Here is a 21,679-nt window from a genome sequence, read left to right as displayed (position 1 = left end):
CTGAGTCTTCAAGTCATGGTAACTAATTTCCAATAGGGGAAGAATCAAGACGTGCATGTCTAAACACCCAGTTTAACATTCAGAACCAAGATACTGAAGATAAAAGGTATATAAACACTGTTTCAATCCAGCGCATTAATTAAACAACATGGGTAGATCATGGCAGGGGTTGCACATCCTCCCTGAGCCGGTGATTTTGTGTTCTAACTTCACAAAGTCCTTTGCTTTTTGAAAAATGGAACAAATTTCAACACCCTTCTGTACTCCAGTAGCTTGAAGTTGCTTGAGACTGTGGTCTGCCTGCCCTGGTCTCCGAGCTCGCTGAGCGTCCCAAAAGAGAAGAGGAAATTCAAGCCTTATTGCAAATTTCAAATGGAAGAAATTTGCTGCCTGATGACTCTCTCAGGCCTTTCTCAAAAGCATATCGACAGATGCCTGCAGAGAAGGCATATTTACATTTTGCACGTAAAAATCTTTATCCTCAGACCACTGAAATAAGATAAATCTCCTGTTTTGCTACCAACCTCCCCAGAATCCAGACCAGATGCCTTAGGCCACGACTCTACATCGAGGGGTATATCTCTTTCGTTAGTTGAAGCAGGAATAACGTTACCCAACGACCCGCGACCCTGCATCATGCTCGTCCCATCAACTCGCCCGCACCAAGACACCGCCAAGCCTACCTGTCACCAGGAAGCTGCACTGGCCAGCGCCGGCTTCGTTGATGATGTTGCAGTTGTAGATGCCATAGCTGTCGCGGGAGAGGCTGCTGACGGTGTACTCGGTGGAGTCCTGCACGTCGAACTGGCCGGTGCGCAGCAGCTTGCTGCCCAGGCGCCACTCGTAGGTGAGGACCCGCGTGGGGTACGCCCTCAGGACCCGGCAGCTCATGGTGATGCTCCGGCCTTGGCCTTGCCGAATCTCCAGGAAGGTGGGCTCCACGGTGGGGGGGTCTGCAGGAGACGGGAAGGGAGAGCAGGAGGTTCGTAAGTGAATTAGTGTGAGAGAGAGATTTAATGAGCCACTGCTGAAAGGCTAGAGCACCGCAGCATAACCCAGCATCCACGAGAGGAGAATTCAATAACGGTTAGTGTACAACCTCGAGAGATACCGATCAGCTAGTAACAGAAATGTACATGTCCAAAGCATTGCATTCTGCTTATTGACATTTTCTGCTGAGTACTTAAAGGCGCTGTGCTGCTTCACCGACGTTATCGCTCGAGATGCAGGAGAGGTCCCGCGCCCGTGCAGCCCAGGAGGCTCAGCCCTCCCAAGCCTCACACAGGAACCACAGGCTCTGACACACAGGACTTTCTGGAAGAGGAAGGGGGAGAAAAAGAGATGAAAGCCTTGAGGAAGTTTAGATAAAGTGCTCAAGGCAACAATGACCCTGGCACAGGGTTGAGGCAGCGGCTCTGCGTTCAGTGGGGGATGCAGCTTTGCAGTGGTGCAAGATGGATCGATGAGGCAGCACAGACACCCCTCCACACCCCATCCCGGCAGCTGCCTTCAGGCTTCAACAAATATATAATCATATTCATCTTTTCTGTCCACTCAGGTGGTAGTTGTGCTATTCCTCCCGTAAGCACAGAACGGACTGTTTTCCCATAACTTGAACTAAACTGCATTTTATGTAATTAAGATTTGCAGCTACAAACTCTGACAGACTTTTGATTCCAGCAAAATAATAAATAAATACAATACAGCCAACATACAGTGTATGCAAAACCCTAACTTTACACTCCCATTTGCCTTTTCATAACTTAATCATTGCAAAATAATAAGAGCAACCTGGACAGAATAATGTTGGCACTCAGCTCTTGTCAGCATAGCTATTTAGATCAGGTAATGTGCATGAAAACCGTGCATGTGTTTGCAGTTGGATACAAAACAGTAAGTGACAAGATATTCTGGCTTTTCAAAAAAACACAGTTTATTTTTTAGCCCATGAGAAAGAAGAAATCCTGAAAGCCTCCTCTGCCAGTAAGATACATGAAATTTTTGCACCCATATTAAAAAAGCTGTCTTACAGACATAAACCACAAAAATATAAAATCTCTGCTGAGCTCTGCAGAAGAATGGTTTTCCCAAAGTCCACACCATGCTCCTTCCAGGAGGAGCTCTCTTTTACCATTATCTCTCCAAAAGCATAGAATAGAATCATACAATCATTAAGGTTGGAAAAGACCTCTCAGATCATCAAGTCCAACCGCCAACCCAACACCCCCAGGCCTCCTAAACCATGGCCCCAGGGGCCACGTCTACCCTTCTTTTAAATACCCCCAGGGATGGAGACTCCACCACCTGCCTGGGCAGCCTGTGCCAATGTTTGACAACCCTTTGGGTGAAGATGTTTTTCCTAATATCCAACCTAAACCTCCCCTGACGCAGCTTGGGGCCGTTCCCTCTCGTCCTGTCACTGGTGACTTGGGAGCAGAGACCAGCTCCCCCCTCACTCCAGCCCCTCTCAGGCAGCTGCAGAGAGCGAGAAGGGCTCCCCTCAGCCCCCTCTTCTCCAGGCTAAACCCCCCCAGCCGCCCCCCAGCACACTTGTGCTCCAGACCCTGCCCCGGCCCCGCTGCCCTTCTCTGGACACGCTCCAGCCCCTCCAGGCCCTTCTTGTCCCGAGGGGCCCAAACCTGAGCCCAGCATTCGAGGTGGGGCCTCCCCAGGGCCGAGCACAGAGGCCCCATCCCTGCCCGGCTCCTGCTGGCCACACCAGTGCTGACACAAGCCCGGGGGCTGGTGGCCTCCTTGGCCACCTGGGCACACTGCTGGCTGGTTGATATCCCCATCACAGATACCAATAACCTTCAGATTCTTTGTATTTAGTAACCTACATAATGGAAACTGTAAACAGATTCCCTCAGCTCCTGTAAATTAGGAACAATACTTGCCCATGTACTGCTGCTCTGGCTTAGACAAGAATCCAGCTAAACACAGAGTACTTGAAATTAAGACCAATTTTGGAGACTGTCATATTGAGACATTGCTCAGAGCCCATGACATCCAGCTATCATATTTGTCACTCCTTGCAATAATCACCATTTATCTTGTATCATGATCCAAGTCTGGAATTACTGGGAGGGGCCTACCACGATTTGGCAGCAAGGCGAGCCGAGAGGCAGAAGCGCTGAATAGCATCAGCGGTAGGATACAGGGCTCAGCGGTACAGGGTTGTGAAATGGCAGATATTAACTCGTAGGACAATTGCCCCTGACTGAGATTCCCCAAATGATGAAGAAGAGATGATGTGGAAACTACCGAGTCAAAACCTCATCGATCCCAGCCTGACCTTTCCTCTTCATAGATTAAATACCATATGGCTTTGTATAATTTTGAAGCCAGATTCTTAACTGGTACATGGACTGCAATACAGCCACAGACAACTGCAGATAAAAGACCAGAAATCCTAAACCCTCAATACCGCAAGCCGCCTTTCCATTGATAATATCCCCCAATTTTGTGTCATCAGAAGATTTCATCACAGCATGACTATTCTTTGTGCCCAGGTACAGAACAAAAAATATGAAGAAAGAAATTCGTAAGCTATTCCACCAGTCTCTCTCTCCAGCCAACGTTTGCCCTTTCAACACAACCCAACAGTGTCTTCCTCTACCCTCACTGTACAATTTTTCCACCTTATTCTGCTTCACTAATAGTATCCCAAGGCAGTAGCTTTGCAGGGAAATGTTGGCTTAAAGGTAAGAGTTATTATTGGGAAAGAAAATGTGCCAGATCTCAGCTTCCTTCTAAGGGAGAGCTGTTTAGCCAGTCAAGCCTGATATGCCTTTCACAGATTCTTGTATTTTACCCCAACCACCCTGTCTTACAATTGCTTGCCCTTTCCAAATACCTTCTAAATCAGGATATTTAATGGATATCGGAGAAATTGCTAATAAAATTTCCTAGTATTTACTATCATCCAGTCATTCCTCTGCCTGAGAAGTAAGGTGTCCTGGTTTTCTTGCCCTTTCAGCCATGATAATTCCATATCCGTAACCTCTTCAGCCCTCTTGCCTTTACCCTCACAGCCAGCACCATCATATACTTTTAAATCCAGGTAAAATTATCACCAGCTTTGAGCCGGACACAGATTAGCCTATAAAATAATGCAATATAAGGACTCTCAAACAGCATCTGACTGAAGACCCTCCCGGCCCTGCATCCTCCACTGGTCCTGAGCGCCCGGGGGCGGGGGAGGGCACAGAGGGCAGCTGCGGAAAGCTTTGGGACAGGAACTTTCTGAAAGGTGTGTGCATAATGTGTTAAAAAGCCTTTAGTGGATGACTTTGCTGTCATTTTCTCCCATTACTCGCCCACTTAATGTTTAAACACCCAAAACTTGTCTACAGTTTCTAATAATGTTCCCTTCTTCCGTTTGCTTTGCTGCTTCCATTTGATGCACCATATTCAGTGAACAATAACTCTCCGTTCACCTCTCCATGGCAGCTCTGCTTTAATGACTTTTAGCATATATTGGTATTCAGTCCCCTCTTCCTTCTTCCCCTGGTTTATTTACTTACAAGATACTTTAGCATAATAAATAGCTTTTAAATGAAAGTTTCCCCTGCCTTTAAGGTCAAAACAGTCTTTAAAATACAGAATTTCCATCTATCCGTGAACAGATGAGACCCAGTGACAGAAAAAGAAAATTAACTTTGGTTGCTCATTTCAGAGTTACGCTTTTGCAGGTAATAACTTGAACGGAAAAGGAAAGGGACGATAAAAAGTACAATATATGATAGTAGCCGGAGCTAAGAGGTTTTTTTTCCCTGTGTTTTGTTTTTACAAGATAGTGACTTCACAGCTAGCGAAGGTGCCGGCGTCTCAGGCATCTTCAGAGTAATGATGCTCGGAAGGAAACTTACTCCGTAGCTGTTTGGAACTTCTGTGTGTTTAATTCATTTGCATTAGTTCCTCCCCAAGGCTTCAGCAATTTGATTTAATTTACTTTGCTGTACTTATTCCTATCTTTCATAATTCTAGTATTAGGTTTTGAAAAATATATGGAAAAGCCGCAAAGGGAGTACAGTTCATTCTCTTAAACAATTATCTTTGGGAAGCAAACAGTCAGAAGTTAAAACAGGCTTTGTATTAATGTTTAATGAATTTTTTAGCCTAAGTACATTCATGTCTTAAGGATTATAGAACGGAAAATGAGGGCTCGCTAGCTATCAAGAGAAACGACAGCAAGGATGTTTGTTTGTTTGTTTTAAACCAGACAGCTGCTCTTCATGGTGTGGATCCTATCATGCTCTTTATTGTAAGATTTGTTAAGGAGAAAACACACCATTTACTGAATTTATTTTGGCTGTGTGGCCCTGAGCAGAGACTTTACCTGCTGATTTGGTTTCTTCAATTTGCATTCTAGCCTAAGCAAATTAATTAGTTTCTCTCTCTAAGCTCTAGCAACAAAAATAAATATGAAAAACTGATGCATCTGCTTCAGTTTCTATTATATTTGTGGCTATTTTTTATTTGCTTCACCCAAAGGTATTCTAACAACAATCTATATCAGCTAGAGAGAAGGAGTAACCTATAAATACTCTTGGGGTAGGATTTACACCACAGAAAACAAGACCAGCAAATGATAAATCAGGTCAGGTGACACCTTCTTATCAGGGGGCTGCGGGTCCTGGCGGGCAGGGGACCACAGCGCTGCCTGGCAGAGCAGCCGTGATGGACCGGGCGATGCGGGAGGTGGGAGCGACACCCTCCCAGCCGGGGAGCGCTGCTAAGCCACCATGTACTTCAAATGCCAGCAAAGCCGAGACAATTTAAGCAAGCGCTGTTTCCAATATCTGATTGAAACATACTGTAAATTATTTTATTGCCTGAGGGATGTGCAGTGGAAAGTCAGAGTCATTCTAGCTTAAAAAGGCAGCCTTTCTTCTTTCCTTTTCTTTTTTTTTAATAAGTTATTGAGAGCATGCTCGCCTGTGAGGGAAAGTTACTTGCTAGGATTTGTATCCTGCGTAGTAATGAAGGCTTGGGCTAGGCAGTCAATTTTATTTTATTTTATTTTTCTATTTTGTGCCTCTGATATATCATGCCCAGGCTCCGAAGGTTACTCTCAGGAAAATTGTGTGGCGTTTCTTCAACTTCCAGCAGAGGTAGCACTTCATCTCCCAGGCCATATCGGCGAGTATTTTACAGGTTACAAAGTAGATATTACATATTATGTTGTTGGAAATGGGGTTTGTGTGCTTTTATAGCAAAAACTGATTCATTAATATATCTGTGTAAATATACCAGAATTAGATGCATGGAAGCCTGCTGCCTGAAATGTGCTTGTAGAGATCAATAGAGCCAATGTAACATATATAACATCTATTCAAATATTTTAATAGGTTTTACCTTCCTCCAATACCATTTGTTCTGAACCTAAAAATAAAGGAGGTCTGTGCGCTCGCGGTTGATATACAGCTCTGCAGGGTTCCTCGGCAAAGCTGCTCCGAGGAGCCGCACTGCTGGAGCCCCGTAGGAGGCAGGCGGTAGACTTGACAGTAAAGCTCTGTTTTTCCTATTATTTTCCTTAATTGTAACAAGGTACCTCAGCAAAACCTCTTAACCCCCCTCCTCCCCCAGCCTCCCATGGATTAGGGTGCACAGGTGTGGATGGGGGGGGTGTCTTCTTGTGTATTAGTAAAAGTCTTGAGGACAGGAGATGCGGGGAGAGAAGAGCTGCCGCGTTCACAGTACCTGGGGTTCCATCAGATGGCGGCGCGGGCTCCCAAAGACTCCCAAAGAGACATGCTGCTCACCATCACCGGCAGTACGGCGGGCTGCAAAGCTGGGGGCATCTTTGGGGATTTAAATCTGAATTCGGCTAAGAGCAGCTGCAGAAAAATGCTGCGGTATTGAGTAAATCGGTAATAAAAACCACACGTGTCATTGATTAATCAGGTGCAAAGGAAAACCCAGTTCCTAATGAAGTCCAGTCTAATGGAGCCTAATCAAGTGGTGCCTTTCGGGAAGGAGTTCTTGGAGCTGCTGTGGATGCTTCTCTGAAAAGAGCTCAGTGTTCATTAGCGGTGCAAACAGCTGGCGATGTCTGGGGCTGACTGAAAGGAAGAGACCCAGCGAAGCTATCGTGCAGCAGGTTTAAAGCAAACGTCAGGAACTATTCCTTTAGACAAAGTACTGCAGCCATTTGGACAACTCATTGCCATTTTTTTTGTTCTGGAAGTTAAAGTCAGAACAGAGTCAGACCTGGCCAGGCACGATATGCCTACGAGCGGCTGTTAAAACCGGTGGCAGGAATACAGCCTCCAGCAGATCACTGGATGCTGAAACATGCTGGGGAAAGATCACTCTATTCATCTGCACTGCAGGACTCATTACGATGCTGGCAAAGCCTTACACGATTTCCACCCCTCCGCAGTCATTATTCCCACGTCTCTCCATCCTCCAGCTGTTCTTTCCGGGCGCCTCCAGCTATTCTGAGCATTATTTTCATATGCAATTGAAAACTAAAATGAAATGGCACTTTAAGCTTTCCAGGTCCTGACTTCGTTTTATTTAACGCAGTAGAAAACAAAACAACACCAAAAAATAAATTCAAATTAGCTTCCTGGCTACTGTGGAGAAGCAGCCAGGCTGATGGCAAGGGCTGGAGAGCATACCCGCTCCAGGAGTGCTCCCTTCCAAGGGATTTGTACAAATACTCAACTGGGACCATTCAGCTGCTCTCCACCCAGCTCTGCTAAAACAAACTACCCACTAAAACCCCTCTGATGGCAAAGGACGCGCCAAGCAGCGGGGCTGGGAGCAGGCGGCAGCTCCGCCTGCAGGACCCGACCCCAGCCCTCCTCCGATGATGAACCCACCAACACCCCCCCGCCCCAAACCCCAGCACCCTTTCCCCAGGAGGCAGGGGAAGGAGAAGCACCCTCGCCTGCCCACCCGCTCTGTTAGGAGCTGCTGGAGAGCTGCCTTTGCTTCGGGCACTGCAAAGACCGCACAAGTCAGTCCTCTCTTGACACCGTGTAAGAACTCTCTCAGACATGAGACTGGTGGAAGCACTATGCAAGCCTAGGCAGGTGAATTATTTAGTCTTTACAACTCTGAAGTGATTTACTGCTCCTGTTATACCTTTATATAGGCAGGTCATGATCTCCATGAAAACGCCTCCAACTTCCAGAAGTCGGTGGATAACGGAGCATCTCAAAGCCAGGCTGTCTGTATCACTTTTAAAGCTAAACAAACACTGTCTTCTTCTAGGTAAATAAAAATCAAATATGCACACATTTGAAAAAATAACACTAAGCCTCATAAACTATAAAAAGCTTTAAAGCTAACTAGTGTGAGGTTTGGTGGCAGAACTGAGAGTACGGGACATAATATTTCCTTGGTTCCCACACAGTCCTGCAGAAACCAGGTGCATCTATACTTAAATAAATGAAAAAAATAAAGCATTGGCTCTGTTTTGTGAAGAAGTTGAGAGATCCTAATGATGCTGAAGAATTAGGAAAAAAACAATCATGAAAATACTCTTTTGAGGCGATGGGAAACTTCTTACCGTGCTGGTCTTCCAGACCTTGCTGGGGCTTTTAATGAGACAGAAACTCAAAGGAATTTGACCAGATTGTAACAGTACACTTCAGAATTCATATATTTCTGGAATCTAAACTGTAGTCAAATTTGCGGTTTTACTTAGCTACTGAGCTGGATGTGGAGGTGACTGAGTGAAACCTGGTGGCCCGGACGCCGAGAGGACCAGACTAGACGGCCAGAGAGTTTTAGGAAACTCAAGTACATAATGACTGTAATCCCCGTGCAAATGACAACAGTAATTTTCCAGCCAAAGCTCAGATACAGATATTACAACCTTGGATAATGGATTTATTGCAGTGAAATGAAAACGTTATGTCTGGAAATAGAAAAAAATCATTTGCACATCTACCCGTAAATTAAAAATAAAATTGCAAACCCAGCCTGGAACAGGTGCGTTCACAAAGCAGCCCTGTGCACAGAAAACGACCCACGGCACGCCATGGAGAATCCCTATTTACATGGAAATTGGCTTTCCAGATGTGACACCACTGGAGTTTTCGGAGCTTTTTGGACCGAGGGCCAACCGGTGAGCCTCGGCGTGTCTCCGGGGCGCGGTCAGGCAGGAGCAGTGCTGGGGCAGGGAGGGGACATCCTGCTGGGGACCTCCGGTGCTCCCCGCGGGCCCGTTACTGTCGTGCAGAATAGTGGTAAACGAGTCTTTCTGAAGCACCCCTTTGTAATTAGAGCTAATGAGGATAGGCAGCACCTAGAGCAACAAATGGGGAGGGGGGGGGGGGGAAAACGACACATCCACCATGTTTACAGTGCTTATAAATCATTGCTGTTACAATATACCACTGGCACTTGAAATATACCCTAATAGGCAATTTTTAAAAATCCATATCTACCAAATTATTGTATTCCCATCAGGCTTTAGAAAACATTTCTTACGCAGGAAACATCTCAGTACTCGGGGCAGGCGCCCGGCTGGCACGACTAGCCAGGGTGCCGTGGGTTTCACCAGAGATACAGCTGCGGATGCCAGCGGAGCGTTTACCCCAGGCTCTTGTTCAATTTATGTCTTTCCCAGAAATCCTCGTGAAGTAATTTTCAGAGATCCTTTTTGTGTTGTGAGACTATAGAAAAATATTTTTAAAATCTTTATTTGGAAACAAAAAGGGAAAGGGAAGGTCTTTGCCTGGGGTAGAACTATTTCAGGTATATTTTCATTGCAATAAAATCTGACTAATAGATTAAAAAAATATTTTAAAATAAATAAATCACCAATATTTAAACTTTAAAAACCCACCCCAAACAAACCTAGAAAACTAAATAGATAATTTAAATCCTGCAAACTTGGCAGCGAGCATGCCGAGTCCTGCATCAGCTGTGCCAGCACTTCTGGTTTGCTGTGTGGCACCCCCGCATCAGTGATTGCAGCCATCTGACTGCATGCTAATAAATGAAATATGACCAACACAAAGATATTTTCCTCTGAGCCTAGCAATACCCTGTGTTGCCAGATTCAGTTCATAAGCAGTAATTACTCTGGAAAAAGGTGAACAAGAGAGGTGCATTGCCTTAGCACGCATGGATCTCTGCAAGCCAGGAGGAGGAAGCTGAGGGTTATATTGCAGCCACTTGGGTAATTGGGTCTCTTTATTTTAGGTTATAGTGGTAAATTTATCAGCCCTACCCATGTACAAAGGGCCTGACAAATAAAAATCTACTTTTATTTTCTAGCTTTATTTTAAAAAAAAAGAAATAAAAGCTTTTTCTCCTAATGAAGCTGAACTTCTGCAGAGAATACTTATTGTCACTCCCAGAGAATCCTTTAATTAACAAATAAGTTAAGCCTTTGAGCAAATGCCCTTCCAGCAATTCTGGAGGCAGAGGGGACTGTTTGGCTCTCACCCCAAAAGCATAGCGAGCACACTCACACCTTTCCTCGCTGCGAACGTGGTCAGGGATGGGCAACGCTCTGCTCAAGGTGCAATTTAAGGGCGATGCAGCGAGTACCTCCCAGGCCCCCACGGGGAGCCAGGTACGGAGGCTTGTACGGGGAAATCATATGTGAAAACAGGGAAGCTCCTGAGTCTAACTCCTTCCACAGAAACATGATGGTGCACATATCAACTAACATTTTTTTCTTTTTTTCCCATTGTAAAATTAATGTTAACCAGCAGTTTTCATCAGGAGTGGTCAACAAGAAGTGTCTTAAAAACAGGGAAAACTGACTTTCCCTAAATAATTTTCTTCTCCATCAAACTGCTCTTTCCTCTCAGAAAGCCAGGGTCAGCTGAAGCTCATCAGCTTCTAATTCTGTAATTCGTTTTCAGATTATTTTAGTTAAACTAATAGTGGTTTTCTTCGTTACTGAATGCCTGAACACTTCTGTGGAGCAGGTCTAACATCCGATTCTTGCCACAAAAACCTGTCCCTTTTCTGCTCCGGGACTTGTACCAGTATAAATTAGACAAGGCGCGTGGGGACAGCATTCAGCGAGAGCTGGAGAGGTGAAAGAGGCGGCCTGAGCTCGCAGCAGCGAAAGGCCACACGAGGCACAAGTCACTGGCAGGTGCCTTTTTAGCTGCTTTTCATACTCGGTTTAACATACTGAAACTGAAATAACAGCCTGGTGGGGAAGCTGCACCGACACCACGATGTCACGCGAAACCTGCCTGACATCCTAGAGAATGTACCAGGGTAAAATCAGCAAGAAAAAGGACATCTCTTGAATTTATCATTCTTGTCCTGACTTCCAGCCAACTTCCAGGAGGAGGTATCCCACGGGGGACGTCTGGCAGAGCTGAGTTTCGGACAGGAGTGAGCCATCACCCCCCCAAAGCACCAGGGAATGCTCCCAGTCGAGCTGCAAGCCAAAACCACGTATTACCATTCAGGGCCATTATCAGAGAGACGTGCCAGCGGATAATTTTCGCCAGCTCCATTCAGTGCAGGGGCAAGGCGACCTCTCCTCCTGGGCGCAGACAACACCTGCACGAAGTCAGAAGACCTGACACAGTTTGGTTTCTATTCCATGGCCTTACCCATAGGACTGAGATCAACTCTCACACTTCATCCAGGCAGGGCACAGCAGGCACCAGACTTAGAATCACAGAATTGTTAAGGTTGGAAAAGACCTCTCGGATCATCAAGTCCAACCGCTAACCTGTCACTGCCAAGCCACCACTAAACCATATCCTCAAGCACCATGTCTACCCTTCTTTTAAATACCCCCAGGGATGGAGACTCCACCACCTGCCTGGGCAGCCTGTGCCAATGTTTGACAACCCTTTGGGTGAAGATGTTTTTCCTAATATCCAACCTAAACCTCCCCTGACGCAGCTTGGGGCCGTTCCCTCTCGCCCTGTCACTGGTGACTTGGGAGCAGAGACCAACCCCCCCCTCACTCCAGCCCCTCTCAGGCAGCTGCAGAGAGCGAGAAGGGCTCCCCTCAGCCCCCTCTTCTCCAGGCTAAACCCCCCCAGCCCCCTCAGCCGCCCCCTAGCACACTTGTGCTCCAGACCCTGCCCCAGCCCCGCTGCCCTTCTCTGGACACGCTCCAGCCCCTCAGGGCCCTTCTTGTCCCGAGGGGCCCAAACCTGAGCCCAGCATTCGAGGTGGGGCCTCCCCAGGGCCGAGCACAGGGGCCCCATCCCTGCCCGGCTCCTGCTGGCCACACCAGGGCTGACACAAGCCCGGGGGCTGGTGGCCTCCTTGGCCACCCGGGCACTGCTGGCTTATGCCCAGCCGGCTGTCAGCCAGCACCCCCAGGGCCTTCTCCGCCGGGCACTTCCCAGCTCCTCTGCCCCAGGCCTGGAGCGTTGCCTGGGGTTGGTGTGACTTAGATTTCAATAGAATCTAAAGTTTTCCAGCTAATTTACGTTTCAGACCTAATAAGATCTAAATTTTAAGTCAGATGGATTTTGAGTTAGGTAGATTTCAGCCTCCTCTTTTTTTTATTTTTTCATTGGCTGCAACAGTGCATGTTAGCGCGTGGTTTGCAGAAGGATTTACAATTGCAGAAGCCCGGTTACCACTCTCAAGAATTTGATAACTTTGATTTTGCGGTTCAGATTGCATCCACTGGCTGCAGATATTTGCTGGGATTTTTCCTGGCTGATGCCCCTGTGCTGGTTTGGCTTCTTGACAGGACAATAAGTTTTGTGAAAATACTGAACAAGCAGCAAGCATCACAGAGCAGCTCTCAGTTTTCTAAGATTAAATATTTGTGCTAAAATACGTGAAACTTTTGTAAGTGAAAAATATTCAGATGAGTAAACAAACAAGAAATAACTTCGGAGCAAAGCTGCAACATTAATTTTCCCACATATCTGCAAATCATTATTTGCTTTATTTGACTAGCTCTAGCAAGAATATGATTGTTGAATAATGATGAGCTTCTTTAAAAAGCCATGAAACGGGTATAATCCACAATCTTTCAACAGAGCCTACTCTGCTGATGATCTTTTATGGGCTGTGCAGCTATTCCTTGTATTTTGGGAAACGAAAATTGTAATGTCTGAAAATATAAATTGTGAACAATACCGTGGCAACACTTTTTATCTTACAAGACCTCACAAAGGAAGCAGTGTCTTAACCCTTCGCAGCGCTCCCTCCCTCTGCACAGGCCAGTCGTGGCACCCAAATTTTTCCCTCCCCTCCCCAGGACCGAGGAGTGTCTCCGGAGGAGCAGGGACCCACCAGTGGCCCCCTTCCAGCCTGAGTGCTCTGCAGAGAGCTAGCTGGGAAAAACTCTGCACTTATTTAAAAGCATTTTGCAGCTTATTTAAAAGCATTTTGCATCCGAAGAGATATTACACACAAACATCATCTGCTGACTTTACAGGTAGGCCTGAGTTGTATTTAGTTTTGCTAGCCATGCACTTGGTCTCAAAGTGTTTTATGGACCCATAAAAGAGACTGCAATCCCACAACAACGCCGTGGTGCAAAACAAAAGCTGTCTGTCCCCGTTCCCCGTAGCCATCGTGCTGTGCAGGGCTGCAAGCCATGGGAGTTGCTTCTGCTCGGAGCCGCTCCCCACTGGCAGCTGACGGTCATAAATCAGGACATTTTTTTTAAGAAGTGGATGAGCAAGGTGTGAAAAAAAAAAAAATTGCGCTGAAGATTTGTCAAACCCCAGGAAGCCTGTTTTAAATTCAGATATTGGGGAAAGATTTCCATATCTGTCTCTCCTCTCACAGGAGCAGACTTCCCGCGGTTACAAAGGGCTGACCTACGCGGAGATCAACTCAAAGCAACCACGAAAAGGAGTCCTACCAGAACCAGCTTTCTATTGTATCTCGGTGTGGTCTTATCACATCTCATTCCTCCAGACCAGCCCTACCCAAACTGCTGTTGATCAAATCACCCCCTTCCCTGCTGCTAAAACTACATTGTTTCCCTTATTCAAGTCTCTTCACAGGCCTTCTGGATATTTAATCAGTGAACACAAGCTCCTCTGTTGGGGAGACACTCAGGATTCAATGTGACTTTAGAGAAACTGGCAACTTAACTACCTGATCAGACATGGGAACTGATATTATTATTTTAGTACCAGACTCACTGTCTCTCTCGATCTCCTGTGCTCTATTTGCTTATTTTCCCTGCTCTATGAGATGTGCCCTTCCAGTTATCAGGAGGAACATCGTCCTAAGACCCCAGAAAACCCCAACCCAAACCCTGCTGCCTTGCAAAGACCAGAAAGGTCTCTGCTTCTCCTTCTCAGGCTGATTTATCATAATATTTCAGAACATATATTTTCAGAAATCCTTGCAGGAAAAGTCCTACCAAGTGTTGCAAAAGTATAACTTTTTTAAAAAAATGATGTTTTGACTTCTGAAGACTATTTAGTATCTCTCTTCCTGATTTTTTTTAGGTAGCTTAAGATAAAGACTGGAAACCAACCAACCAAACCAAACTCACATAAACATAAAAGAACTAAAGGAAATAGCAGGTAATATTTATTAAAACATATTGGTTTAACTCCTATTAATTCCTATATGCTTTTCTAAGAGATAATTCAATAAACATTCAGGTAGTCTATGTAAAAATGTTAATTTTAGAATGAAGAGACCCCTAATTCACACATATTATTTGTCTCCTTAAAAGTCATCTGGAAAATAACTACATTATTTAAGTATTTTGTTGTAATCATTACACTGCTTCAATCAAAAATCCCTAGCATTTAATTGCAAGGACGAATTTTCACAGTGGTTAAAGAAAACTTCAACACACTTCAGCACTTATATACTCAAGCAACATCTAATATTCACTTAGTATTTGCTATCTGCTGTATCAAGCAACTTGCTTAAAAGCCTAAGTATTGAGAAGGACCTTCCTCTGCCTGGTGCTTTTGAACCAGGGCATTCAGCTCTCCTCCCTTAGCGACCCAGAGAGGCAGCTTCAAGCTGTGTCAGGGGAGGTTTAAATTGGCTATTAGGAACAATTTCTTCCCTGCAAGAATGGTCAGGCCCTGGCACAGGCTGCCCAGAGAGGTGGGGGAGTCACCGTCCCTGGGAGGGTTCAAACACCGTGCAAACGTGGCCCTTGGGGCCATGGTTTAGGAGGCCTGGGGGTGTTGGGTTGGGGGTTGGACTTGATGATCCTAGAGGTCTTTTCCGACCTCAATGATTGTATGATTCTTTCCTGAGGTGACTCATACCAGTTCCCTTGAAATATTTAGCAGCAAAATCAATTTTTTAGGCCACCCAATCCGACACAAAGCACTTCACCATTTGCAGGATCAGGCCCTGCGACGTCGAACAACGGAGCAGCAAGGAGGACGCCCTGCTCAACAGCCCTTGCCACAAACCACCCTTCCGAAAAGCAAGCGCTAAGAAATGGCGCTAAGAAATGGCGCTAAGAAATTGCACGGTCGGGGAAGTTATGGCTTACATCACAAATACGCGCGGTGCAAAGCAGCGACGTGCCAACAGGGAGCCGTTCTGCTATGCGCAGTGCTGTACAGCCAATAAATCTTTGGCTGAGCCCCATGCCTGCATCCCAAGTTCAGCACAGACGCAAATCCATTAAGGACAAAGGCAGGCTTTGGAACCACCATCACCAACACTCACATTGAATCAATTTTTTTTTACTAAATTATTTTTCTGGTCACCATCTGGTCCCTCATAAAAGGAAGCTCTGTCAATATACGTGATTTCCTTTATTTTGGTCAGAGAAGCACAAGTATATTTAGGTTATTAAAGGTCTTCCTGCTCTATGCTTTTGTAATTTTTTTTTGTTAAAATTCTTTGGAAATATTAAATGCTTCAGCAGAAATCTCGGTACAAAACAATAAGGAGGAAGCCACCCTCTTTTAAATAAAATTTTGCAGAAAGGCCATATGAGGATAAAATCTTTAATGAAAGAATAAAGATCTAGTTCTTGTAACAAAACCATCCTCCTCTAGACAAGCTGGAGAGGAGGGCCTGCGAGAACCTCATGAGATTCAACAAGGCCAAGTGCAAGGTCCTGCACCTGTAGTGGGGCAACCCCTGGTACCCACACAGGCTGGGGATGGAGGGATGGGGAGCAGCCCTGCGGAGAAGGGCTCGGGGGTGCTGGCGGTGAAAAGCTGGACATGACCTGGTAATGTGCGCTCACAGCCCAGAAAGCCAACCATGCCCTGGGCTGCATCCCCAGCAGCGTGGGCAGCCGGGTGAGGGAGGGGGTCCCGCCCCTCTGCCCCACTCTGTGAGACCCCCCCGCAGCGCCGCCTCCAGCTCGGGGCTCCTCACCACGGGACAGACACGGGGCTGTTGGAGCGGGGCCAGAGGGGGCACAGAAATGCTCCGAGGGCTGGAGCCCCTCTGCTGCGAGGCCGGGCTGGGAGAGCTGGGGTTGTTCAGCCTGGGGAAGAGAAGGCTGCGGGGAGACCTTATTGCGGCCACCCGGTGCTTAAAGGGGGACTATAGGAAGGATGGGGGCAGCCTCTTTCGCAAGGCCTGTTAGACAGGACAAGGGGTGATGGTTTTAAACTAAATTATGGTAGATTTAGACTGGTTATAAGGAAAAATTTTTTATGACGAGGGTGGTGAAACCCTGGCCCAGGTTGCCCAGAGAGGTGGTCGATGCCCCATCCCTGGAAACATCCCAGGCCAGGCTGGACGAGGCTCTGAGTGACCTGCTCTAGCTGAAGATGTCCCTGCTCATGGCAGAGGGCTGGACTAGATGGCCTCTACAAGTCCCTTCCAACCCAAACCATTCTATGGTTCTCTTTCCCCAGATCCCACAGTCTTTGGAAACACTTTTTTTCACAGCATTACCGTGATATCATGGCATTTCACAGCGTGGCCACTGGTTGGTGCGCGGAGCTCCCCGACGCTGCTGTAGCACAAATGGCTGGTGGTGTGGGCTGCTCCGTCACCACTCCCAACACGGGCTCCCTTATTTCTTTTTTTCTCTTGCTCAGATCCCTGAATAGGTGCATTTTCTTCGCAGGCTTGCCAGCCTGCTGCTTGCTGAGTGATCCCTTGGCCTTGTTGACTGTGTCTACTGAAGGCTTGAGATCATGGGGGTTGCTCAGAGCAAGAAGCAGCAGGCCAACTCAAGCTCTTACCAACAGCACAAGACTCTTCAGGATGCCTACAGTGGGGAAAGAACTAGGGAAGCTGCTGTAACACCAACAGGGTCGGGTTTGAGGCCGATACAGCAGAAATGTGCAATGCAAGGCCATCCTCCCAGGCAAGGGACAGTGCAGCACTGGGTTATTTCTACTTGGCCTCCGATTAAATACCTCCCACATCTCAGAGCAGAGAAGTGATGCCAGATCTATTACATTTATATCTCTGGCCATCTGAGCAGACAGATGATTGTGGCTTTCTTTCTCCCTTGAGTCCCTCCTTACCACCCTGGGCCAAAAAAAGAAACAGCAAAGGAACAGGCTATGGAGTAGGAAAAATGATTCCTATATTTTGGATAAATCCCAAAACCATAAAGCTGCCTGTGAGATGTACCTGAGTTATTCTGCACTCAGATACTGGAAGGATGGTTGCTGCTCACTGAAGCTAGGATGATGGCCAAAGCCTTCAAATTTTAGTGCAACTCACTGGCCACAGAATGATTTGATGGTGCATAGTGGAATAGTGTTTAAAACCAGATTTGCCAAGAGAACTTTTACGCAGATGGTGATGAAGTTTGTTTCCAGCCTAACAATCCAGGAATATAAACTCTTCCTGTTGGAACTATCATCACATTTCAGAATTATTATTCTCACAGGAGCTACATTTAAGCACTGTTATTGCTCAGCTAAAGCCAGTAGCGCTACGGTGCTTTACACCAGCCCAGGAAAACCTCCGCGAAGCTAATGTTGCTTTGCATTTACTGAAAACACTCTGCAGCATTAATACAAGATCATAACGTAGCAAGTGCCTTTTGAAAAGTGCCCTGAGCTTGGCTTTTAGATAACAGTAAATGAAAGAAGATTTGAAAGACCAAATAAGGCAAGTAAACAGCATCAGTTCTAGATTTGTGTGACTTTACACAAAAGTTAAGTTCTGCTATTGTCCTTCAAGCGCTGGCACGCAAATAAAAGTTCAGGACTAAAGCAGCAAATCATTCACAACAGCATGTACTTTATAATGAAATCTTACAGAGCAATTTGCTAGTAATTTATGTCATGTAGCAGCCAGAATCAACCACTTATGTTTAATTTCCAACAAATTAGAATTGTCCAGGGTAGTAATTCTACCTGCAAAGCGATTCCTTTTAATGTAGTACACATATGTAGGCATAAATACACGGTCATTGGAATCCGATTCCATGGCAGCAATAGCATTTTATTTGTGCTTTGGCTAATAGATCCTCCTCAGTGAATGAAGGTATGCAAATTTTTATCATTGTGAAGATACATTACAAGAATTAAAATGCAATGCCTGCATGAAAATTAAATGGGGTATAAAAATAGCTGCGACAGGTTCTTTCTAATGACTTCTATGACAGATGTAGGCATGATTAATGACGACGCAATAATGCCTTGGCTGAACTTAATCACTAACACATCAGTTAATATTGACAAAGAGGAAATGAATGATGCAGAGGCATCTACACCCAGAATCGCTAGAACAGAGTGCGTATTAACTACTTTGGGAGGCTTAGCATCGGCAAAGGTGATATGTCATTCGTAGCGTTGGACCCAACTCGCCTGCATGACTGCTTAACGGGCGTCATGTGGAACTCGCATCACCAGCCATGGTCCTGGCAATTTCTTAGTCAACTGGTGGCTAATAAATCCTCCAGGAATCAATCTTTAATTTGTCGCTGGTTTTTTTTTTAGTGTGTAGCCAAAATATTTAGATGCACGGACTATGTTGGCACCCTTGAGTCTACAAACTATCTGGACACATTCTGAGATCCAAGGGATTCAACAACAGCAGGGACAATTGCAAGTAGCCGCTGTGGCTCTGGAATTTAACTCCAGTATTTTCATATCAGAGCCCAAACTCAACTCTGGCCTGGAGGATACAGACTATTGCAGAATACATGCCAGCTCAATTTAAAGATTTCTGACAATGAACGTGACTACACAACCATACTCAAGTTGTCCAAATGATTAAAAAAAAAAACACATCTTATTTCTGCATCTTGCTCTACTTGCTTTTGGAAACTGTATACACAAAACGTTACATATACAGTACAACCTATTCATGTATTTTGTTTTCTTGAATAAATTAAATGGAATTAGCTTTTCAAGACTTGCATGGCAAGGCAGTTTTTCCAGCTCTTGAAGAGAAAGCCCAGTTTCCTTGCCAGATGTTCGCCCTAATCCTGCAGTCCCTAACATTGTACCTCGGAGCTGATGGACACACGTGGCCTGAGGAGGGATGCCACTGAGGAAGCCAAACACAGGGTCATTTCAATTAACTTCCATGGGAATTAGTACTACAGCCTGAATGGTTTAATCAATGACCAGGAAGGACACATGAACCTTGCACTGGTAACGAGGACATACAGCACAAGGATTAAATGAATTTTAAATAACAAAGGAGACGATGCAGTCATACCTGGAGCTAGGTTAACTGGCAAGCTGGGCTAGTCCAACCAAATTGCAAGGACAAAAGCAGAACGGCAAAGTTCTACGCCAGCACCTGCTGCAGAGCAACACGGAGCGGCGCAAGCAGCTCAGGCTTCATACTGCTGCGAACCACAGGCCTGATCTGGGGTGGAAGAGGCATTGGGAAAGACCTTTTCATCAAGAAGGCAGTGCAGCACCACTGGGGCAGGCACCCAAGAAGGTTGTGCAGTCCCCACCCTTGGAGGTTTTGAAGCTTGGATGGAAAAGTCATGGTTGGTCTTGTCTAGCATTGGTGATAGAGCTGCTCCAGTGTCTCTGAAAAGTGCCGGCCATACCTACAGAACAGAAACTGCAAAAGCAATGGAGACATCGCCATGCTCCAGAAGTTCACTATAGGCTCCTGGCGCAGCAATGAGCAGCTGGGGGAGCAGATAGAGGGAGAAAGGATGCAACGCCAGAAACACCAGCTTGCAAACACTCCTACTGTAGATGTGTTTAGAAAGTTGTTAGGGCAGAGTCTAAGAAAGAGCCGAGGAAACTGATCTGATGGAGATGCCAAATGGCTTACCAGAAGCAGAAAAACAGAGAGTTTGATCTGCTTAACTTCTCAAAGCAGGGATAAAGAAGTGACTGGATGGCACTCTATAAACACATTCACACTGTGGTAATGCTGCATCCTGCAAGGGCACTCCAATACACAGAAAAGCGAAACAGGAAAGAACAGGTGAGAGATGTGCACAGGCAAATTCAAGGTAGGTGTAAGAGATTTTAACAGTAAGGCTATTAAAACTACAAAGGAAGCGATGGATTCACTCTTTCTTGTTATCATCAGGCTGAGCTATTGATATAAGTAATTGATACAGACAATCAGTGACATCGAGGTCGGCAGCACACAGGAACCCTGACTAAATCATTTAACTGTGCGTTTTAGACACCGTGTCCCATTCCTGCAACCGCTCCCGGAGCTCTTTGCAGTTTTCCAGCGGAAGGCAGAGGAGCTGCAGCCCGGCAGAGCAGCCCCGAGCAGCCTCGGCCATCCCATGACGACAGACATGCCACCAGCCACATCCAAGGCTAGCGCAGCTCAGCCATCCCACGGTGACCTTCATCCCTCAAGGAGCGTGGGAGCGCGGGCGTCGCCGGGGTCGCGGCGTTGCAGCCATGCCAACGCATCGCCCGGGCTCTGCAGGGCTCCACGGGAAGGGATGCAGAAGGATGCTACCACCTCAGGTACAAAATGTAACAGGGATAAATGTGAAAAACGGTCAAGGGGAGGAGGCAGAGCAAAGACAGGCCGAGCAAGGAGCAGAGTACATCTGGAAACACCTGGGGGAGATTGCTGCGCAATGTTTTGCAATAAAAAGCGTTTTCTACCTGGACAGGGGAGGCAAATAGATGTTTAGAGAGAGCAGAAAATATAGAAATGTGAACATAAAACAGGTGTATGGACTTAAAACAACCCAGAATTTTTTTTTTTTTACTGCTGCTCTGGACGGTGTTTGCAGCATCCTTTATTTGGCTTGAAACAGATATCAGTTTCTTCACCTACATACTTTATTTCTCCTGTGGACAAGATCACTTTATAACTAAATAGGTTTTTCTTTTGTTGACCTGTAGCAAAGAATTACCAATAAGAAAGCAAATTTATTCATTTCTGTGTCAAGGTTGACTCTGTCCTTGGGAGACACTGGGCCATTTCATGTGGAAAACTCATAGCATTAAGTTACATTATGCTCATACCTTTGGGCCAGGTGAGGCTTTTATCTCCTTTAGAGGCTGGGACATATAACAAACATCAGAGACTACAGCCACACTGAAGCCGACTGACCTGGCCCTATTTCTTAAGCAGCCAAGGTCAATGTTTTTAAATTCCTCGGTCAGGGATTTAAACCCTGGAGATAGCTTAGCCTGGGACTCTGTTACAGCCATGAAAAAAGAGAGGGAATAGGCTCGGTGCTGGAGGGCAAACTGTCTCAAAAGTTACAAAGACAACTTTTGGCAAGTTTAAAGGAAAATGTAAGAAAATAAGTAGGTGAGAAATTAGTGCCAGAAAAGAACAGCTCAGAGACACACCAGCAGGCCAGGGGCAAAATGGGAATTTTTTAGACCAAGCCTATTTCATCCCCAGACAGCCAGTTCGCCCCTGGACCATTTTCAATGCC

The 21,679-nt window shown here is 46.0% G+C and overlaps 1 protein-coding gene across 1 annotated transcript in view; it reads right to left on the bottom strand.

The window, feature by feature from the left end:
• MDGA2 (MAM domain containing glycosylphosphatidylinositol anchor 2) overlaps nt 1-21,679 on the bottom strand; it is a 398,250-nt gene that overhangs the window by 85,073 nt on the left and 291,498 nt on the right. The window contains exon 9 of the mRNA XM_075104400.1: nt 684-953. Within this exon, the coding sequence (XP_074960501.1) occupies nt 684-953 (270 nt within the window). The remainder of the gene's footprint in view (nt 1-683; nt 954-21,679) is intronic.

The sequence above is a fragment of the Phalacrocorax aristotelis genome, chromosome 9 (genome assembly GCF_949628215.1).
Source record: "Phalacrocorax aristotelis chromosome 9, bGulAri2.1, whole genome shotgun sequence".
Taxonomy (NCBI): domain Eukaryota; kingdom Metazoa; phylum Chordata; class Aves; order Suliformes; family Phalacrocoracidae; genus Phalacrocorax; species Phalacrocorax aristotelis.
This window is presented reverse-complemented; position numbering and strand designations above follow the sequence as displayed.